The following is a 23,359-nucleotide window of genomic DNA, read 5'->3' on the forward strand; positions in this document are numbered from 1 at the left end:
GTCGTCCGCATAATTGAATACGCCGACCTCCATCTGTTGAAGCGAGAAGATTAAGGGGGCAATATACAGATTAAACAAGAGGGGAGAAAGAGAGGAACCCTGGGGAACCCCGCACTGAACTTTCCGGACGTCCGCCGTGAAGTCACCCAGGCGAACAGCCTGGGTGCGGTCACTCAGGAAGGAGGACAACCAGACCAGGGCAGTCCCCCCGATCCCCGCCGCTCCGACACGGGAGAGAAGGATGGTGTGATCCACCGTATCGAAGGCGGCTGAGAGATCGAGGAGTACAAGGGCCTGGTGCTGATTAGTGTCCATGCCCTCCCTAAGGGTGTCCAAGACCGACAGGACAACGGACTCCGTAGAGTGTGCAGGGCGGAAACCGGCTTGACGGGGGGCAAGAGCACCATGATTCTCCACAAAAGAGCTCAGAGCACAGGTGACGTGGCGCTCGAGCAACTTGGCCAGGAATGGTAGGAGGGAAATAGGACGGAAATTGGCGGGGACAGAGGGGTCTGCCCCGGGTTTTTTTAGGATGGGCACAATTACCGCCGATTTCAAGGGTTTAGGAACGATGCCTTGGGCAAGAGAGCTGTTAAGAAGGTGAAGGGGAGGGTCAGGGCAGGAAACAAAGATATGGCGGAGAATGTGAGCGGGACAGGGGTCTAAAGGAGAGCCGGATTTGACCAGGGGAACCAAGGTGATCAGGCTCTCTCGAGTGATAGGGGGAAGTGAGGTAAGCACACCTTTAGGGGGGGGACATTGAGGGTCGACAAAAGAGGGGGAGGGTGGCGGGATATTAGCCTTGATAGTGATGATTTTGTGAATGAAATAGTTGTTGAGAGAGAGACAGAGTTCTTCGGACGGGGCTGGCTTAAGAGTGGATCTGTCCGAGAACGCTAGGTTGTGGATGATGGTGAATATCTCCTTGGACTGGTTTTCCGCGGCTAAAATTTTGGAGGAGAAGTAGGATGTTTTTGCCTCCAAGATGTCTTTTTTATACTGGCTTAGGATGTTAGTGTAATCCAGTTTTAGAGTGGGGCAGTAATTTCTTCTCCAAGCCCGCTCCGCGCGGCGTACTGTTAATTTGGTGGTCTTAAGCTCTTCGGTGAACCACCGATTAGCGTCCTTGTCGCGTTTGGAGGTAATGCGCTTGAGCGGGGCAAAAGCGTCGCGTCCGTGGGAGAGCCACCGATCTATGGCATTGACCTGGGAAAGTGTAGGAAGACCCTGAAGGGGGGGGAGGGATGAAGTAAGAAGGGAAGAGAGATTCTCCAGGTTGACACGACCCCATGATCGGACCCAGGTGTTTTTAGGCCGGGGGGGCTTGGCTGGAGGGAGGATGGGAAGAAGGAAAGAGATCAAGTGGTGATCAGACCAGGGGCAAGGGGTAATAGAGAGTGAATCCACCGAGCAGTTCAGGGACCACATCTGATCGAGTATATGACCTTTGATGTGAGTGGGGGAATGGACATGGGAAATGAAGTTGAGGGAGTGAAGGGTATCGGAGAATTCCTTGGAGGAAGGGCACTCAGCGGAGTCGGAGGGCCAGAAATTAAAATCGCCAAGGAGCAGAATGGAGGAGTTGTTGACTGTGATGGTGGCCAAGACCTCCAAAAAGTCGGGGAGAAACTGTGAGGGGGACTGAGGGGGACGGTAGGTAAGGAAGCAAGTCAGGGGGGGAGAGGTGGAGACTGTGCGGATCACCAGAAATTCGGAGGTTGCAATGTCAGGTAAAGGTAACGTTTGGAAGAGGAGATTGGTGCGTGCGATGACCGCCACGCCGCCCCCGGCCCTACCAGAAGGGCGGTCCGCCCTGAGGGCATAGTAGGTGGCCGGTAGGGTGGATAGTAGGGCAGGGAGGGAGTCATCGCAAAACCATGTCTCGGTTAAAAAAAGAAGGTCGGGAGCATGGAGATCCAATAAGACTGACAGTTCATGTGCATGGGCAACAGCAGACCGGGTGTTGAGATAATAGGCTGTGAGGGCTTTGGGGGATGATGAGGGAGCGGTGCTGCAAGACACGGGAGGGGTGTCCACTGTGGGGAAAGGACAGAGGAAGGGAGCAGCAGGAGAGAGACCAAGGGAGGAGATACGAGAGCAAATAGAGGCCGGGATAGGCCAGGGGCCCTGGCAGCAGCGAAGGTGGTCCGGGGTATAGGTGATAAGCGGAGCAGAGTGATAAGCCCCTAGTCCCGGCCAGTCGCGGACGGGCGCAGACGGGCTTGCCTTAGGCGCGCCTTCGGCGCGCAATCGTCGCGCCCGCTGCGCTCGTCCGCTGCGCTTCCTGCCAAGGCACATGATTTATGGTGAAAGAACAGGCAATTGGAGGGGGCGTGGCCGGCCGAGGGGGCGTGTCTCGAGGTGCGCCTCGCCCTCGTGAATGGCGGCCAGAAGGAGGGGGTCGTTGCAGCGTGGAGCGCTGTTACGAGGATGTCAACAGGAGATAGGTAGGTGAGCCAAGAAGTAAAAATACAGTATCACAGTAAATTTTTAAAATCACGCAGAGTCTATCTCCCGGCTTTCCGCCTCAGGAGTCCGTTGTTAGTGCAGCGCTCTAAGGTTCTTCTCTTCTTTCTGGCCCGTATAAAGTTTGTTGTTGTATTAGATTTCACATAACCCTTTCAAATAGACATTGAAACCTTCCTTAAATCCTCTTAAAAGTGCTTCCTTTTTATTTTAAAAGTCTTCCGAAGCTTTCTCCAGTTGTTCTACCTGAATAGACATCAAAGTACCTTCATTAGGACTGTCATTTTTTGTCATCTTCACCTCTTCTCTGCTTTCTCTTTTCTTCAGTGATCATCGTTTTAGCCTCTGGTACTGTCAGCCAAAGTGCTTAGGCCCACCATGTATTTATTTAAGAGTTTTATGTAGCACTTGCTAGACCCGAGGGTATCGGAGTGCTTTACAACAGTACGTGTTCGCATCAAAGATAACAAGTAAAGACTGATCAATGTATCAGAGCAAGTCAGTGGTTAAGCACAAGGGAGTAAAAAATTACACGGAGGAGATATAGGGAGGACTGGGGGTAGAGATCCTGTCAAGTTGGATGATATATATCACGCTAGTTTAGATGCCGGTTTAGGACGAGGTCCTCCACCTGTCTCCTGAAGCTCAGGAAGGAAGGGTTTTTTCTGAAATGTACTGGGATGGAGTTCCAGATTTTAGGGCCATTGGTCAAGAAAGAGCGTGTTAAACTGAGACTGTTCTTCACATCTGATCCTTGATTGTGGCCCATTCTGTTAAAAAGGCAGAGGCATGTACACAGACCTGCACTTATCACCAACAAGCCCACTTCTTCCTGTATGCTTCCGTTTACTTATTACTGCGTGCTCCTGTTGCAGAGGGGCTGGTCCATAGGGAATGCTGGGTCTTCCCTCTCTGTACCACTATCATTGTTGGTGAATGGAAGACCCATCAGTGAAGTCCACTTAAAGTTTCCTGGTTCTTTCTCCACTTCTTCATTCAAAAGACAGACCTGACCTCCAGTTCAAAAAGATTCTAGGCACTTTTTCCCAGATTTATGTTTGAGCCCACCCTAGTACCCAAAAGCTGGTCCGTTTCTCATTCCATTCACCTCTTGTGGTTATACCACATGGGTCTCCACCTGTGTTTGTATGACAAATGACTTTTCTACACAGAGTCCAATCCGGAGTGTGCCAGGTCTTGTGTGGTCCCACCACCTTCCTTTTTCTGTCCATGTCTGCCCCATTCTCTTCTTCTGCATGGCTTTCATGGCCCACTTAAGCATCTGCATCATCTGATCTGTCTCTCCTTCCTCCTTGCCACCTCTCGTCTGCTACATCCCAGCCCTCCCTGCTACATCCCAGCCCTCCCTGCTACATCCTCGTCCTCTCTGCTACATCCTCGCCCTCTCTGCTACATCCTCGCCCTCTCTGCTACATCCTCGCCCTCTCTGCTACATCCTCGCCCTCTCTGCTACATCCCAGCCCTCCCTGCTACATCCTCGCCCTCCCTGCTACATCCTCGCCCTCTCTGCTACATCCTCGCCCTCTCTGCTACATCCTCGCCCTCTCTGCTACATATTCACCCTCTCTGCTACATCCTCTTCTACTCTGCTATTTCATCTTCTGTGCCCTCCTTCCCCTGTCCTTCCAGTTGTACTCTCTTTCTGTGCTCCACAAGTCGCTTGCACCTACTAAAGCTCCCTTCACTACTGTGCGTTCCACTATCTGACTCCTGCGAATTCCCAGCCCCTTCTACGTTGTTTTTTTGCATTATCCTGTGCACAAGGGACGTGCAGCTAGTGCTGTGTAACTCTAGACATGTTTCAGAACTTTTGGCCATCTTCAGTAGAGAGTACCATCGTACATTTGGGGGTGCTGGCAATACTGCTCACAAGCTTCTCAGGTTTCTGTAGCACTCCCAGAACACTGGGGCACCCCAAAGCCCCCTAGCTGCAACGACAATGGTGAATACTGAAGACTTTCAACTAAGTTGAGTGTTATCATGCACTGTATGTACAACAGTGCCCCCTGGGCGAATGGTGTTCTGATATGCCAGGCAGTGTTCCCCCTCACCCTACTTGTAAATTTGTGTTTAGTATTTAGTTGGGAGTTTATAATTTATCTTTTTCAAAGTGAAAGCCCTGGCTGGGCATTGATTTATTAAGTGATGTTGTGTCCTTTGCAGACTTCTTACTTTCTAACCCATACCACATCCCTGACCAAGCCTTGGAACACTCTCCATCACTACTTTGACTGTCAAGTGCTAAAGGGATGTACTTGGTGCTCTGGTTTGTCCCAAAAGTAGTTTTGTGTCTAGCTTAAGCAAAGTGCTGACCTGCGGATGAGAATTCCTTTCTGTCGATAAGTAGACTACATGCCCATCATCAAGAGAGTGTGAGAGAAAAAGGGGGAAGAGAAAGCGAGAGAGGCAGATGTGGTCTATGTCTTTGCAGTTCGGCAAGGAGGAGGCAGGCTCAGTAATTGTTGTGATTGTTAATGACAAAGGAATACATGTAAATATTAAAAGTAATAACGACAAATCTATCACTCAGCAATGCTTAGAACACGGAGTCTTGCTTACCGAACTCCACGGTGGAGTGCACTGTAGTTTGCCCCACATTGACCAGGATACTGGCGTGGAATGCCAGGAGAGCTAATAGAATTGTGTGAGGTAAGGAAACCAAGAACAAGCAAAATAACAAGGATGCTGCCTAACACAAAGAAACCGGTAAAAATGGGAACCGCAAAGAGAAGTGCAGGGAGCAGGGACCATGATAAACTAATCAGACTGGGAAATCCATACACCAAATTGAAGGTTGCTAGGCAGCTTCCATACGGTAGAGCAGGGGTAAATACTCCTGCTGTCTAGAATACCCTGGAAATGGTGGGCTTAACCTGGAAATGAGCACTGGAGTGGTTAGCGCTCTAGTTCTTGTTCCCAGCTTCCATTGCACGGTTCTCCACCACTTCCAGCTAACCTTCCAAATAACCTCCCTATTGTTCTTTGAGGGTGGCTCTGTGAACTGTAGTCTGACTTGCTCTTTCCCTGTATTGCCTGTATTCTCCCATGATGTTTCTTACAACCCCTTTCTGTGATGTTTGCCCAAACCTGGTGAACATCCTGATAGTTTGCCACAGGACACCATAGTTGGATGCCGGTTATCTTGGATTCCTTTTGGAAACTCCTCAAACTGTTCCCACATGAACTGCAGTTGAGGCGCTATTGGTCATTGCCCTGGAAGAAATAAGCCCTGCTGGTGTCCACTTGTCCCTCCGCGCCCCCTTCAACAGCGGCTGTGCTGGCTGCCACAGTAACAGCAGCAGTAGTGTCATTTCTCATGTGGCAGCTGCAGAGTGGTACAATATGGCATGAAGCCCTACTCCTAAGAAGGCTGCCACATCCAAACATAATAACACAGCAGCAGGGCTTCCCACTCCCTACTGTGTGCTAAACCTACACTCCAGTGGGGGATCAGAGTGGGGGGATTTGAAGCTGCAATATCTTTAAGTAGTGCGCATGTACATGTGCAGTTTAGTGGTTCTGCCTGGTGGTGAACAAGCTGCCCCCATCAAGCTCACTGTATTGCACATGTACCCTGTGTGTGAATGGCGCTTTGCTGCAAATGCTTTAATGCAGGAGAGTTGGAGTGGCTTCAGCATTGGTGCAGATGAACTGGCATCAACTATAAGGGTCTGCCGCAGAGCTGTTATTGTGTGGGCAGAGGAAGAGTCCCAGGGCATAGGGTGTCTGTGAGCGTTTGGGATGCAGGTGGATTATGGGGTGACTGTCTTTCACTGGTGTAACTGGTGCTTGGTGACTACAGTAAACACAATTGGTTGTGCACACGATATAGAGAGCAGTGATTCGTGCTGGAGAAGAGGTGGTTGATGGGTGGGTTTGGCTGCCAATGAGCATGGCTTCTCAGAGGTAAAGCAATTGACAGCTTGCATGATTAATATTAAACCCACTTTTTGGGTAGCAGACCACTGAGGCTCATCCTTGGTGAATAAGGTCTCCACTTATCAATTATAACTTTATTATTATTTCAATAGTAGGACTTACCTATCGTTAAATAAGTAAACCTCATATTATCACACATGTCCTTAACAAAGACACAAGGGGAACTGTCTGGGCCCTTACGGTAGATAATTAAAACCACCTAAGTAACGACCTCACTCTCTCACGCCTCACGGACTAGCAGTCACACACTGCTGATGCCAAGCAGGGCAAGGTTGTATTTTTTCATCTCCAGTGCCACCTGGGCTGTCTTGCCTGACCCATACGCTTTCCATGTCCTGATGGTGATGATCTTGGTCAAAAGCAGGTGAATCAGCTATGTGGCTTCCAGGGATCTCTGGCTTTCACTGCAAAGCCTCCCTGAAAGAGATTCCTCTCTCCGCAAGGCCTTTTGGTTGACGTTTCTGTATCTAGGGTTTTTTAAGGTCGAGCCTAGCGCAGCGCTGCTCTAGGAGATGACCTTTAGAAATCGGTCTGCCCTTTTGTTACACTCGTTCTTGTGCTGGCATCCACCTTGCGGGAGCGAGCAGCGGCCATCTGTTTTCAATCAGCGTGGCCGCGTGCGCTTGTTGACACTCTTCTACTCTTGTTCTCGCCCTCTCCCTCCCTTGTTTTCTTTACGATGTGCTTTTGTTTGTTGCACCCATGTGTGATGTGTGTCTTCTTTCAGGAACATTTTCTTACACGTTTTCATATATATTTTTGCAAATGTCCAGAGTGCAAGTTGAGATCGGTATTTCAGAATATTAACACATAAATGTTATCGGTGGTCATGTATAGATGCCTAAAAACAATGTTTGATACTGATTGTACAATTTCATATAGCCACTGGTTGAAACATATTTAGTCAGAAGACTTACTTGCTTTTGAAGTAATGATTAATTACATGAAGCAGAGCTGGAAAACATGCATTAAAGATCTCACGAGCAGGAAAGTGCATTCTTAATCATATATGTAAAATAAGGACGGCTGGGAATGAGGCGGTGGGCTCAGCCCACAGAGTTCAGACAAGTGCCTTTAAGGTTTTATGCTGCTTGATGAATATGTCGTCAATGCAAGCACCAGCTAAACTGAAGTTCATTACACCGTCCTAAATATTCTTTCCAGTGTTTCTCCCAAATTTGCCCGGTGTGGCTCAGCTAAGGCCGGGAGGCTTCAGCCGGGGCCAGTACCTAAGTTTGGGTTCCTGGTACACCCCGTTCGCCTTCCAAACCGGAGAATGCTTTTGTTTTTTACCAGCAGTTAGCACAATCGTGATCTGTTTTTGTTGTCTCTTCCCAGAAGGTTGGGCGTTATTTTGAACACCAACGTTGCCTGTTTACCGGCCAGACAAGTCTGCCACTGACACTGTGATAATATAGTCGTAGGGTCAGTGTGCACAACTTCAGTGTGTGTAGACCAATGAAGGAGTCACCGCACCCTCAGCTCTTTTTTTGTCCTATAATTAAATATTTTGATTCAATCGAGAAAAAACTATGGATTAAAACTGTAAATATTCGTTCTGTGTCCCGGAATGTTTTTTATTGCACTAAAATCTGATCTCTGACGGCCTCCTCTGGTACAGAAATCTATAGCTCATTACATGTGTTGCACCATTGTGTATGTATTGAAATACCGCACAGTTTTAGATTGATCAGTACCATACATCCTAAGTCACATTTAAGGGCCGATTACGATGTTGGTCGGAAAGCCCCCGACTGCAGGTTGGAGGTTTTCCGACTGCCTAATTACAATCTAGACGGTCGGAATTGAAACCAGCTGGTCATTCCAGCTGGCTTCCGACAGGCTCAAGGAGCCCGTCACCAGTCACAGACCGGCCCTTAATCCCAATAGGACAGTGTTTCCACAGTCAGGATTACGATGTTGGTTTCCGACAATCTTTTTGTGCCGGCCTTTCTGACACGGTAAGGCTGACGGAAAGCGACTTTGGGGGCCCCTAGCAGGGCCCAAAGCTGCACTGGTATTGATTTTTAAGGGCTGGACACTGACTGCATCTGCAGGATGACAAGTATAGCATGAAAATAGCTACCAGCCACTTGTCCATCATTCCAGATGAGCCATTTTCAAATGAAAGTTGAAAATGTACTGCCCAGGGCCTGTGAATTCAAATCACCAAAGTACCATTTTCACCATATCGGCCAACAATGTGCTTGGAGCGACACCTGGTGGCCCCCGCAAGCCTGCCCACGGACCACGCACGCAACCTCAGAATATAATCAACAGCAGAATTACGATTGGCTACAGCGGTTACCATCTAAGGCTGATCCTGCTACTAAGAATGCATGTGCCCCACCCTACCCTGTAAAAAAAAAACCACACACACACACACCTCGCTCCACACACACATCTCACCCCACACACACACACACACATCTCGCCCCACACACACACACCTCGCCCCACACACACACACATCTCGCCCCACACACACACACATCTCGCCCCACACACACATCTCGCCCCACACACACACACATCTCGCCCCACACACACACACACATCTCGCCCCACACACACACACATCTCGCCCCACACACACACACACATCTCGCCCCACACACACACACATCTCGCCCCACACACACACACATCTCGCCCCACACACACACACACATCTTGCCCCACACACATCCGTGGTTGTACGCACAATGGCACTAACGCCCCACACATATATTAACACATGCCCCTGGCACTCTATATACACACATGTACATTGCCTCACCCCTCCCCCAACATCCCACAAAGATGTGGTCTAATGTTTATCTGTAGCACCACCCTTCAATAAGCGTTAGAAAATATACACTTCTCATGAAACCATAATTTATGTATTAACTATCTGATGGAGGTGGTGAGCTGCCATATTGTGGAGCTCAAGTGTCAGACTAATTGTTTGACCACATACAGTTACTTTGAGTGAGAATATTGAATACACACTCCTGGCAAAAATGTCCTGTGGACCGTATTCTTTGTCGTTATGTGTGTAGTCTTGTTTTACAGAAGGGACTCCATAGCCTCTGCAATGCAGAAGGCAGGTCAGATCTTGATTCACAGCATTGCCTCACTTGCATAGAGACGGGCCGGTCCAACTGAGACAAAGACTTTGCCTTCGTGAATGCTGTTTGCCATTGAAGTATGAACATGATCAACAATACCCTAAAGGACACTGCTGAATGTGTGCCACATTCAATAGAGTACACTTTTGGAAGGAACACAGTGGGTTCACATGTTGCACATGCTTCAAGGGTGGGATTCTAACCCCTTCCAAAAGCGGAGGCCATGAAGTTAGCATCTTCACATGAGCAGCCAACTACTCTTACTGGTCAATCAGGACCCCTTTTAATGTTATGTGCTATCTGCATGCAACCAAAGAGAAGTGAGTCGCCAGATGCACCATGTGTTGTTGCGGCACACTCTTCTGCACATGAACATAATGTGTCACATTTGCTGGCTTTTTAAAATACCTCATCTACTCAAACTGCATTATGTCGTTGACGTATAGGTGCAAGCACGTTGCATTGATCTTCATGTATGCAAATTGATGGTGCCTCTGTGAGGGGCAGATTAATACTATGGATAATGTGCTGCATGGCTAAATATTTCTAAGGTCCTAAAAGCGAGACCTATTGGCTATGCCAATGCTTGTTTACTTTGTGGGGTAGCTAGCCCCACTCATAACCCTCCTCCTTTTGCTGCTGGTTTTGGGACCTGCCATGGTGGAGTTAGTCCCAAACTACTGGAAGCACTCCTAAAGTCCTCACATACTAGTAGTCTCTCACTACTAACAGCACCCTCACACTGATCAGAGCAGGAGCCACAAATGAGCAGGAGCACTTGTACTCTCCCAGAGTACGAGCCTGAGACTACTGACAATAGGTCTGGCGGAACACTGAAAGTGCTTCTACATTGATTGGTGAGTTTGGTCCTCACCAACTCTGCTCAAGAGTGAATAACCTCTGGAAGGGGAAATCACTGGCCACCTTTTCCCTAGTACCACAGAGCCTATGTAGGATGAATTTAGTTAACCTGGTCACGGGATGGGGCCCAAAGTGTCCAAGACCCGTGGGTCCTCTGGGGTCCAAACTTTCTTCTGCTGTCGAAGTTCTGTGGCCGGATTACGATGTTGGGCGGACTGCCACTGACAGGAATGTCGCTGGCGGTCTGCCCGACAGACAGGCTATTGGTCCGACGATGCCATTACAATGCAGGCGGTTGGACTGCAGCGGTCGGGGGAAAAAGATCGCCGTCTCCAACAGGACATCGGTGCAGCAGTTGGAATCGTATTCCTTGCATGGCGGTGGTGCCTCCGCAAGCACCGCTGTAGGGATTCAATGTCCCTTTCCGACAGCCTTTTCTTGGCGAGTCGACCTGCCATGAAAAGGCTGTCTGAAACTGACTTTGGGGTCCCATGCAGGGCCCCTCGTGGGCCACTACAAAGTGGCCCTGGGGGCACATGTAGTGCCCCCTCACGCATCCATGCACCGTAGGCCAGGCTCCATATGGTGCATGGATGTGCAAAAAGTGTACGTTAACACTGCAGCTTGTGCTGAGGCCCTTTTCCTTGGCCACAGCACAAGCCACAGTGATAAAGTGCACTTTCCGACTGCCAGCACGGCGGTCCCATCGTAATTGAGCAGTCTGGCCGCTGTCTGCTTGACTGGCCGTCTCCTGACCTCTGTGATAGCGGTTCGACAGCCCACTATCGTAATCAGGGCCTCAGTTCTTTGTCTGGGTATAGATCTACTGTTGCACTGTAGAATGGATCCAGCCTCTTCTCACTGTGGCGGTGCTACAGGCCAGTTGCACCAAAATGTTGAGCAAGTCTCCCTTCCCTAATGCAGGTCCATAGATCAGGTCTTAGTTTGCTCTGAGAACTTGCATTGTGGGTTCAAATTCAGCTCTTCCCGTGGGTGGTCTGTCACAGTCCAAGGCTAACCAGGCATCTTCTGGGCTTCTAGCGCTCTAGTTGAAGGGGGAGGGCACCACCCATTCAGAGAGAAGAATCTCACTGCAAGTACAAAAGGCCTGCCTCCACCCTTGTTTATGTAAATCATCTTTCCCCTCCAAAACTCCATATACGCAAAAAGAAGCAGATTTTGGGAGGTGGCCTTACAGGACTCCTCACCACAGAACAGAAAGCAGCTTTGTTATGAGGCTACCACAACAGTGTAGGTGGAACAGACATGGGAATTTATGACCCATACACCTACCATCCGATAATGATCCCGGGGTAGCAGAAGTTGGCTCCTTTGTGTCTGTAACATATCCATGATCTTAGGACTCTTTCCCTATATAGGAGCTCCATATCCTCACGATCTAATCTTGTTTGGATTATCTGTTGGTTGCCCACTCCCTCGGGAGAAAGACTCCACAGCAGACAGGTCAGACTTGAGTGATCCATCAGGCTAGGAGTTGCCAAACTCTCCTCAGATCAACTCTGATTCAAGTTCAGACTTTGTCTCAATACTGTCTTCCGTCATCAGATCAGAGTCCTTCCTACATGCAAAGCTGAAGGCTTTGAGACCAGCCTAGGGCCCCTCTCAACCTGCAGTGCCAGTCCCAATTCAGCTGCCTATAGCAGATCTATTACCAGCCACTGCATTTTGGACTTTGGAGGTGGATAATACTCTAGTAAATCCATCGTCATAAAACCACGAAGACCTGCACGCAATCAGGCACAGCCATCACCAGGGTTTTGAATGCTCTTTCCTTTGGCACTTTTGCTAGAGAATGAGGATATCCACTCTGTGGTGGCGGCGAGAGATCCTCCAACAAAGCCTTCTCTGGCTATTAAGTTCCTAGTCCTCTAACAGGCTCAGGAGATCCTAAAAAAGAAGTTCTCAAAGCCTGCAGTCTCAGGCTTTAAATAACAGGTACATGGGCACCCAAAGGCGGCCCGTTCTTTGTCTACGGGGATCTCTGTACTCAGTCTATTCTGAAGAAGGACTCCTCTCTAATGGGCAAGGCCCTCCTAAATTGATGAGGATGCCAAGTATCTTGAGGGATATTGTAAGAAAATGTATAGATCGTATGATTTCTGCCCTACACACTACTATGTAAGTGGAGTCATAGTCAATTACAGGCTATGGGACAAGTTCAACACTTTGCTCCTGGACTATAGCCAGGAGGAACAAAAACTGCTAATGTCTGGTGCCCCATGAGCATGAACTCTAGTGTGTTCATGCACCTGCAGTCATGAATTAAATCGTCAGACTTTAGATGGGAAGAATGTTTTCTGTACCTCAGTGGAGCTTAGTGCCATCTAAGCAGTACTTCCCAGACCACTCGGTCCTTCTAGTGTTTCAATTCCCAATAACGTCCCTGGGGTACAGATGCTGTCCTGTGTGTCATCCTCTCATAGGGCTACTCTTCTCCAGTGGTAGGAAGGCTTTCTTCCACTACTATCACTGGACCCAAATAACCATCCATTCTAGTGTCCTTTCATAGGTGGCGATCAACAGTCTAATGCTGCTCTCACAGCAGCACCATCCAGACCACCCCTTTTCCAGTCTACATCACAAGACCTTCTGCAGGATGTCATGAGCTTCCTGATTTTGCCCGCTAAAGAACGCAGAAAGGGGCAGGGATGTTACTCCTGCTACTTGGTAGAGACTTCTGCTTAATGTTTTACCTCTACGATCTACGTAAGTTCTTGTCCATGAAGACGTTCAAAATGCCGACATTGACTAAGGACTTGACAGCTGTCCTAAACAAGGATTGGTGTGTTTGGATCTACAAGACACTTGATTTCTGCATCTGTGTTTTACAGTGTGAAACTAACAGTAGAGGACACTGCCAGTCAAACTCAGTGCATTGTCTTCACCAATATCTTGTACCCAAAGGTTGCCTTTCTGCTGCAGTAGAATATCCCATCCTATCCCTTCTTAGATGATCGTCTCGTCCTTGGAGCATTATGTGAGGCAGCAGAGTTTGACACTATGCTACCTTTACTTCTCAGTAAACTACACCAAACCTTTCTTGGTGCTCTCAAAGGGGATCCTGTTAATTGTGGCAATCCTGGAGTTCAGTGTGGTAAAGGCCCTTCCTTCTTTAGAGAAGTTAAGTTATTAGCCAGACTGTGACCTGTTCTAGAACAGTGAGTCTGTTTTTGCCTGGTGGTTCCAGAGGCTTCTGCGACTAAAAGCATACAGGTGTCTATCATACGCGTAGTACACCTTGTCCGTCTCTACATGAGTCCTCTCAATGATCTCTGGCAGAACACTTGGGCCAGTTCCAAGATGACCAATTAAAGCCCATCTCTGTCTTTCCATTCATGGTCCCAGCCTTATGATGATGGGCATGCACTGCTGAAATTCTCCCACTGCGGCCCAGTACTCAGCTCACTCTCCCCTCCAACTCATCAGAGTATGAAAGGGGCTCTTTACAGGGAACTCCGAATCGGTGCATTGTGGACCATATCAGATCTGTCCAATCCCATAAATGTGTTGACGCTGAATTAGAATCCTTTCTTCTGCTGGTGAAAATACCACTACTCTGTTTTACATAGGGAATCAAGGCAGCATCCAAAGTCTGTATTTCTGTGGGAACGAACAAACCGCCAGGCACAGCATAGCCTGGTCTACTACATTGCAGGGAGGAACAGCACCAGAGTAGACAGGCTGAGAAAGTATCTCCACTCTCCACTCCCTGAGTATATGACAAATATTCCAGGAAGTTCCCAGGCCAAACTTGGAGGCTTGTGGTTGTCCATACATAGACACCGTTGCCACTGACCTGAACAGCAAATGTGATCAGTTCACCTGGTGAGTGGGCAGGCGCAACCCCATATTGCTAAACAAAAAAAAAACAAAGGCTGGATGTTGGACCGGAGGTTGGTGTTATTCTGTTTCTTTCCTCCCACTCCTCTGATCCTGAGCATCCTTCAAAAAAATGGGGGAATTCCTGGAGGTTTGGTCATACTGCTGCTTTTGCATGTGTAGCCAAAACTGATTCTCAGACATGCTCCATCCACTTCAGACGGACTATGTTGGCCTTCCAAGGTAAGAGTTCCCCTGCTGATGGTGGGAGGAAGAGAGAGAGTGATGCAAGTACCAATCATTCAACACTACATGGTTCCTGAGCAGTTGACATTTACACACCTAGGCACTTCTGCAGTGTGATGGCCATATCGTGTGCTCCTTTGCTGAGGCTCTGGTGGAGGATTTTATTAATGAATAACATTAGTCTTCAGACTAACCCTGTGTCTCTGTTATGCCCTTTTTGCATCGTGTGTCTGAGGTGGGTGTAAAGGTGAGTACCATACCTCCCCTTCTTGTGGCCAGCAAGGCCCACGAGAACAGATTTGTGGTCCTCTTTCATGGCCAAGGAGGCCATGAAAAGTCATCTAACAAGCTTGATGCCTCTGTTCCTTTCAGTGAGGCACACCGCAGTCTGTTGGAACTTTAACTTTGTCCTTGCCAGACTGATTAATAAGCAGTTTGTCATTTGCCCCTTGCAATCTTATGTTTCTTTCATGGAATACTTTTTCTTGGTTTAAAAAATGTACCAGGTGTCTTGTCCTTGATAGCTGGTGCACTTCCTACCTGTGTTCTCCTTTACCAACTTTATGTAACTTTATGACCCTGCCTCGTCCACATATCTGGGAACACTCCACAAAAGCTAAGTCGCCCATGGTGGCATTTTCCACGCATGTACCATCACAATATTTATACTATCTGGTTACATGGACTACCCCACACACATTCTGCCAACACTACACTTGCAAAGCTTACTCCTGGAACCACGCCAACTTTGGCCAAGAAAATATCTCGTTTGTCTAGGCATTAAAATGACTGATGCAGCCTTCCCCTCCCAACTTTGTATTCTCAGATGGTGTGACTTTACCCAGTAAAATGAGAATGGGAAAGAGAACGTAAGATTAGGCTACATTTATCTTTATGGTGACCTCATTGTGCTTATTTTGTAGGCTCTTTTCCATCATCAGCACCCGCCATCCGACTTCCTCAATCATTTTCCCAAAAATGCAAACTAATTGTGTGCTTTCATTAAATGGGAATCGGTGAAGGTACACATATGCGCAGGAATGGTGCTTGTGCACATATGACCTAAATTAATTAATAGTTGTAGAAACAGTTTCGGTCCCGCCAGTAGGTTGTAGAGTACCCACAAAACTGTTGCAGCTCATGAACAGCCTTGTTCTGCTCCAGAGCAGCGCAGTGTGATTGTGGGGGTGTAGTCTTGTGAGTGCGCACCATTGAAGTTTTGGCTGAGCTGAACCTAACCTGTCAATTGGAGTAGTAAAACTTGAAGTCACTCTGAGCATGTGATGCATCAATTTTACACTGTAACATAAAATGTCTTGTTCACCTAGGTTGCGGTTTGTAGAACCAGCACGCCTTATCTCCTTTTCTTTTTCTTTGTTTCTAGTTTACACATTGTTTTCCTTCCTCGAATACCTCGTGGTCCTCTCCAACATGGCGTTCCACATGACGGCCTGGTGGGACTTTGGAAACAAAGAACTGATTGTTGGCTGCCCTCTGGAGGACAAGCGCTTCTGATCAAGCCGGTCAACGGGGTGTCTCCTGGCTGACGCCCATCGAGAAGCCCTGTATCAACATTTTGTACTATGACCAGAGAGAAAGTGCAGCGAGCGTGCAGTCAGGCTGTAGATTTCCAGATAATGGGTATATGGAAGCCAGTCTTTTGGGATTATTGCAAAGAATGTGACAGCAGAAAGGAGTTGCACTAAAGAAATATGGCCTAAGGATCTAGCAGTAGCACTGACAGTTCCAGTAGCGTCCTTCTAACTGGTTGGAGCTCTGAAGATGGAGGGGTTACATAGTCTATTTTTATATAAATTATGCAAAGATCACAGCCATCTCCCTGAGGCTGGATCATCTTCACTTCCAAGTCTTGGATCTCAGAGACTCTAGAGGACTTGGGCGTGGGCTTCTTCTCTATCCCGTCTCGATAATTGTGTATCTTCGAATTTCTGACTTCATTTTAAAATCATTGTACCTGTGGCCTTGGTGTTGATGGGGATGTATTTATTGTGTTTTTATTTTTCAGTGGGTGAAAATCTTGCTTCTATTTATTTTTTAATATTTTAGGGCTAGGTGAAAAGTGTACTTGTCAACATTGCATCATATGGCATTGATCCTAAAGAAAATTTAGGGCTGTCATGTTGCATATTTTTAATCTGGCAGATTTTGACTGTTGTAAAGTGTGAGAAGGGGAACATTGGTTGTGCAGTGTTTCCTGCTCTCAACTTTTAGAATATTTAGGTGTACAATAATGTCAATAACGAGAAACCTCTAACATGCTGTATTGAAGATGACGTAGCCTGATCAACCGTTTGGTAACATACTTTGTCCGCTCAGTTCCCACTATAGCGTTATACATGCAGATTGTCCTGCTTCTAGAACGAATGCCCGATTTCATGTCCTCCTCCACCTATGGAACATGGAATGCAGGTTACAAACTTATAGTCATGAGAGTACTGTATACATCAATATGAAATACTTGCCATTCCCTGTGACATTTTGTGGGCGCAGTGGAAGTGTACAGCCTACCAGGCCAGAGGGAAAGCAAGGTGAGGTGGGAGAACCTAGCTTGGTGTCCATGATCAAACCGTGAAGATTGTGTGTCATAGTATCTTGGTTACGTTTCCCCACATCTGAATGACTATTGCATCTGGTGTAATGCGATTCCCTAATTTTGAGAACATGTCCGCACATTGTAATTGGGCCAGACCGTATACCTTAGCAGTTAAATAAGGGATGCCTTGAGCATGCCCATCTTTCCTCCTCTTGTGTGTCCCGGGCCTCTCTTCCTTGTTGCTGTACCTCCGGCTTGACCTTCTCCATTACTCTGGGAGCTCAAGAATGGGTACCACTGCCTGTGATGGCCGCAAGATATCTTTTTCAGCAGCAGACTGGGTGATGCTACAGGCACATTGGATCAAGGCATTGAGAGACACTGCTTTGATATTGACCTTTACTAGACCTGTGTCTGCTGCTTGGGTTGGAAACACCTTTGCCGGTTGCACTCTTCGCCATTAAAAATTGTCTCGCAACTTTTCAAACACACATTCTGGGAGTTTGAAGAAGAAGTTGAGCATAGGTAAGCGGGACGAGGTATTTGGACCAGCAGATGGTCCTCAGTCCATACACTATTGCCAGGTCCCCCTCGACAGTAGAAGACTTAATTACTTCAGACATCAGGTCTTCCACGTCAGGGATGTCCTCACTGCTGGGAAGAAGCTAAAGATTTCCAAAAGTCTTGAGGCCAAACAAGCTTTGAGCTGTGCCCATTTGTCACTCACATTCCTCACAGATAGTGGATTCTCACCCAGTCCCACCCTTGGGATCTCAGCGCTCTAGTACTGCTTGACAGTACCTCGGTTTATACTCCAAAGTACGCCAGGCTGTCTCGAAACAGTTGGACAAAACTCTACCCAAGTTCCTGGAGAGGGTTTTGGCTTTATTCTTGGTGGTGTTGATGTTGATCACTTCTAAGCTATAGTCATCCCTCTAAAATACACAAACAAAGGAAGGAGAGAAGCTTGGACCATCCAGCCTTCTTAGCGTGCCCTGGGTTAAGAGGACACATAGATAACTGTGCCTAGTTCCTCTGTCTCTAGCGTTGTGTTTCTTGGGTGTGCCTCAGTCAAGGGTCACCTGCGTCTCTGTCAAACAGCCACCTCACTCACAAAAGGTCAAGATGGTGGTGCTAGGAACATTCCTGGCCACAATACAAGCACGGCCTGGAAATGTTACTTCCGGAAAAGATGCTCAGTCCTGGTAAGCAAAACATGGTCAGTATCATTTCTCTGTTCTCCGCTTGGTAATTTGTTCTGAAGAGGTGGTGCATAAGGGACTGCGACCTACGAATGAGAAGGAGTTGAAGATCTGTAGTAACTCTAGCATAATTACTTAATTAGTAGCTCTTTTTATTACCAATGTCCAGCCGCTGTTTGTGGTTGAGTGGAGAAACATTATGTAAGGCCAAAAGCATATGGGATGTTTACATTTGGACTCACGCATTAAACTAAAGCACAGTTCAGTTGATAGCACAATGTTCCCTAATGACTTAAGGGAATCTCAATGTAAATATCATTACAGACTAGTAGTACTGTATTTACTTAATAAGTCGCTTTACTGCAAGCAACTAACGCATTTCTTCTGGTCCAGCAGCTTGTCAGATGCTCATTGGGCTATGATCCAGAACATAAGGCAGTACAAAGTGAAAAGGCAATCTAATACGCAGTAGCTGAAAACCAACTTTAGCCTACGTTTAGCTCTGCAGTGGACGATTCATCTCTTGAAATTCAGTTGTACATTCCGGGTCACTTCCTTCTTTTTCCAACAGTTAATCTTAATTTCTATTACAGTTGGTGTCTAAGGGGACCCTTATAATCTTTTTTGAGAAAGCCCCCGTAGGACCTTCCTCACGTGGCCATTAAAATAATGCATTATTGGACCTCACCTTGGTGGGAACTCCAGAAATGCTACATGGTATTACCTTAGAAATCGGCCATGTTAGCCTGCACAATGTATGGAGAGAGAGAGAGGTGGGATGTCACGTTGTAGATCCACTAAGTTTGCTGGCATGAAGAAAGCCGAGCGTATTAATCCAGATTAGTCATTCCAGGACTGAGTCGGGTATGTTTCTTGAAATAGTTGGCGTGAGTGAAAACTTGGAGAGACATCTGTGCTTCTTCTCTGCTGTTCAGTATAAAAGACTCTGGCCTGATTTAGATCTTGGCGGACGGGTTACTGCGTCACAGCGGTGACTGAGATCCCGTGCGCCGAAATATAAATCCCATTAGGATTTACATTTCGGCTTATGGGATATCCGTCACCATTGCGAGTGAGTAGCCCGTCCGCCAAGATCTAAATCGGGCCCTCTGGGGTTTTTTTCTATCAAATCTTGCAAAGCGCCGCCACTCTTATGACACAAAGCAGTTTCAGGGTGAACTTTTGTGGTCCCTGAGGTCTGATACTGGGCACAAAGAGCTTGTGAAAGGCAACTTGACCATTCTCTGTCCATGCGTTTGGGTGCAGAAGCAGCTAAACATGGCTTGGATTCTGAGGTCCTACCAGGGTGGTCATGGGTTTCTGTTTGCAGGGTAGAAGTGTGACCAGTCAGCGCAGCCTTAAAGCTCCCATCTCTTGCAGTGCTGTGCTGTGCAGTGGACGTAAGTGTCGTGCCAGCACTCAGAATCACAGATCGATAACATGGAGCCCACAGCGGTACTCCATACTGTTCACGGCAGTAGTCTAATTTGCTTTTCCAGGCGGTGAAGACACAAACTGCATGTGGAGTAAGAGCACTTAGGCCACATATAGCCCAACAGCTGCAGCTGTGTCCTCTTTCCCATCATGGATTGCCTGTTCAGCATATGCCACTTTATGACTATGCGGGCACTCAACATGTCCTTCGCTAGCACCTGCAGTGTGTTTGGGCTCTCGAAGGTATTTGATGTGCTGAGCTCGCCACTCCCAGAGATCTCAGCTTTAAAGACATTGATGACCAACTTTTTGGAGAAAGCATTTTATTTTTGCCTTCTTTGTGTTTCGCATCCTGCGTCCGGTACATATATGACTCAGTTCTGGGTGTATTGTAACTCTGTTTCCTTTTTTACATATACGTGGCCTTATTTTCGAACTCAACAGTGGATGGATGTTTTATTGTGTGCATTTCAAGCTTGCATATAAAGTGTATGATCTAAACAATAAAATGTCATTTTTAACTTTTGGATGTGTTCCTTAGTAGATGCAGTGTGGTTGAAATGTGAATTGTCTTTTGGATTCTGGATGTGCAGTGGTTGCCTTGAGGAAGGTCTGGCTACCTGAGCTGTTGGCGATCGTTGTTTGACTTCTCAGGTGTCTTGCTATTGTCTTCCTTATTATTAACTTATTCGTTTAACAGTTCATCTTTTTTTTTTTAAGCTCTATTTTTATTTTTCGTTTTTAATTGTTTAAACAACCAGCATTACAGCATACAATAGATCGTAGGTATCTTGTGCACATCCCCTAGAATGCCAAGGCCATCATCCTAAATTAAAGCAGTAATATACTTGACAATGAGGGATACATTATAGGCGTCATCGTGGTTCACTGTAAGCAATTGGGAGGCATTCATTCCACTTGCACCATTGAGTCCTCCTCTCCCTGGTTTTCAACTGCATCTGATCCACTCCCACTGGAGGCAGTGTCACTCTGCTCGCTCTCCGCCACCCCTGAGTTGAGGGCCAATTTACACAGCTCTTGCCACTCCGTGAGATCTGCCTGTAGTTTATCGTCCTTGCGATTTATTTCATGTGTAGTTCTTCCGCTAGGGCCCATTCCCTGACATCCCGCAGCCATGTTGATATATCCGGACTTCTCTGCCCCATCCAATTTATAGCTATTCTACGTCTGGCCAGGACCATCGTGACCTGCAGCAAGTTGGTATGCTATTTTCCGTTTCTTGGGTTTGCATACGTGGGCTAGCAGACATTGGATTGGTTCTTCTCGTATGGGGAGACATGTGCTTGTTTGCACTTTTTCTACCACCTGTGTCCAGAAATGCCGCTGCTCAGTGCATGCCCACGCCAGGTGCAGAAAGTCTGCTTCCTCTGTGCCACTACTGGGGCACCTACTATCGTTGTTTTGTGAAATACGTCGTTTCGTGAGATAGATGCGGTGTAGGAAGTTATTGTGGATCAATTTAAACCTGACATTGCTGGAGACTGTATGTGTAAGCTCGCATATGGCCGTCCAAGTCCTGTCCTCTATTTGCTCGTTTAGGTCTCTCTCCCATGCTGCTCTTTACAGTGGGGGCTGGACAGACAAGTCCTGCCTCATGGCTTTGTACAGGAGCGATAGCCTTCTGCGCCCCGAACCGCATGTAAGGAGCAGGTCCAGAGTGTTTGTTGGCTGTGGGGTGTCTGGGTATTGAGGCCAGTTAAATTGATACCTCTTGGATCCCCCTGTTCTGTAAGTAGTGACCCTGCCTGAGCGCAAAGCTTTCACAGGCTTGTTCATATGTTATGAACGTCTCACTTGGCTAGAGATCTGCGAGGACCTCACATCCGCCCTCCCTCCAAGCTTGAAAGGACATGTGAGCACTCATGTCTCTAATAGGGGCCAATAGCCAAATGGGGAGCTCTCTATAGAATAGGGCATGTTGCAGTACCTTTTCTACATACTGCTGCCATATACTCGCGGTTTGGCGCACTAGGTATGGCAAGTCCTCCTCTAACCCTATCCCCCTCTTCAGTGCTATTGGGATGGTTTCTGGGTCTACTCGGCCAGCTAATAGCCGCTTTTCCCAGTTGTCCTTTTCCTCCAACCAGCGGGACGCATGTTGGAGCTGAGCAGCAAAGTAGTATAAATCAAAGCGTGGGGCCTCTAGTCCCCCTTCTTTGCGTCTGCGTGTCAATGTAATGAGATCTACTCTGCTACACTGCCTAGCCCACAGTAATGAAATAAGAATCGTTTTCAACTGCTTGCAGATTCGCGCCGGAACCGGGCAGAGCGAGTTCTGGAGTGCATTTAGGCACCTGGGGAGAATACCATTTTGGACACTGCGAGCCTACCTACCAGGGACAGCGGTAAAGAATTCCAAAATGTCACAGAGCGTCTCAGGGCCTACAGAACCCTATCCAAGTTAAGGGCTATCAACTGGGTGCTGTATACTGCATTCTGAACCCCAAGTTACCGGAAGTGAGCTAGTTCCCATCTAAGGTCCAAGTCTGGAAGGCCATACAAAGGGCTAGCGGCCATGCCCGCCAGAGGGAAGATCAGCAATTTATCTCAATTGAGTCGCAGACCAGAGACCTCCCCGAAGCGTTCAATGTGCAGGAGGAGTCTGGGTATGGCCACTCGGGGATATGCTAGGTAGAAGAGAACATCGTCCGTGTATAGGTAAACAATATGGGTCTTGTCTTCTACACGGATGCCCCACTGTGCCATTTCGGCTCTAATCCACACTGCCAAAGGCTCAATGGCCAGGGCGAAAAGGAGGGGCGAGAGCGGGCACCCCTGACTGGTGCCTTGCCCTAGAACCCATTCCTCAGACCGAGCCCCTCCCAGTCTCACCTTCGCATGAGGCTCTGTGTACAATAGTTTGACCCAAAGGCAGAATCTGGGTCCAAACCCCACGGCTCTGAGGACCTGTAGAAGGTAACCCTAGTCGTTCACGTTGAACGCCTTTGCTAGGTCTATCGACAAGGGTGCCATCTCCTCTTCCCAATGTTTCACTTCCTGCATGACGTGTGTTATGCGACACAAATTGATTGCAGTATTGCGGCCTGGGATGAAGCCGTATTGATACTCGTGCACAAGGTGCGGCATCTGGGGTCCCAAGCGAGAAGCTGGAGCTTGAATAGTATTTTCGTGTCTGCCTTGATCATGGTAATTGGGCGGTAGGAGGAAGGTTTGCAGCTGTCCCCACCCGGCTTCAGGATCATACATATTTCACCCTGCCTCATGGTAGGAAGGAGGATTCCTTTGTCAAAAGCGTCCTGATAGACCTGTAAGAGCGCCCAGGTCAGCGTATGCCCGGTAGAACTCAGGCGGGAATTCATCTCCACCCGAAGACTTAGAAACTGGGAGCATTAGTAGCAAAGCCTGTATTTCCTTAGTGGTAAGCGTGGCCTAGAGTTCCTCCTTGGCTTGTGTGGGGAGTTTCATCAGGTTCATGGTTTGCAAATATAAGATAAGAGTCTGTCCTTATCGTCGAGTCCGCCGTATATACGGTCTGAAGATGGCGCTGCAGCTCTTTTAGGATTGTAGCCTTGATGTGTACCACTGCGCCCGTAGAGGCACGCAGCGCCACTATTGGGTCCGGAGATTGTTCCCTACGGAGGATCCAAGCCAGTAATTGCCCGACTTGTCTCCCTCCCTGTGTAAACATTGTCTGTGCTGACTAA

General features: G+C 47.8%; 1 protein-coding gene across 4 annotated transcripts in view; it reads left to right on the top strand.

Moving 5' to 3' along the window:
- The window catches only part of PGAP2 (post-GPI attachment to proteins 2), a 276,597-nt gene extending 256,403 nt beyond the window's left edge, over positions 1–20,194 (top strand). For 3 of the 4 annotated variants that reach the window (XM_085623463.1, XM_085623465.1, XM_085623464.1), the window contains exon 6: positions 15,868–20,194. In XM_085623463.1, the coding sequence (XP_085479589.1) occupies positions 15,868–15,998 (131 nt within the window). In that variant the 3' untranslated portion in view covers positions 15,999–20,194. The remainder of the gene's footprint in view (positions 1–15,867) is intronic. The other variant, XR_014967981.1, reaches the window with a different exon arrangement.
- The last annotated feature ends 3,165 nt before the right edge of the window (positions 20,195–23,359 follow it).

This window comes from Triturus cristatus, chromosome 8 (assembly GCF_964204655.1).
Source record: "Triturus cristatus chromosome 8, aTriCri1.1, whole genome shotgun sequence".
NCBI lineage: Eukaryota > Metazoa > Chordata > Amphibia > Caudata > Salamandridae > Triturus > Triturus cristatus.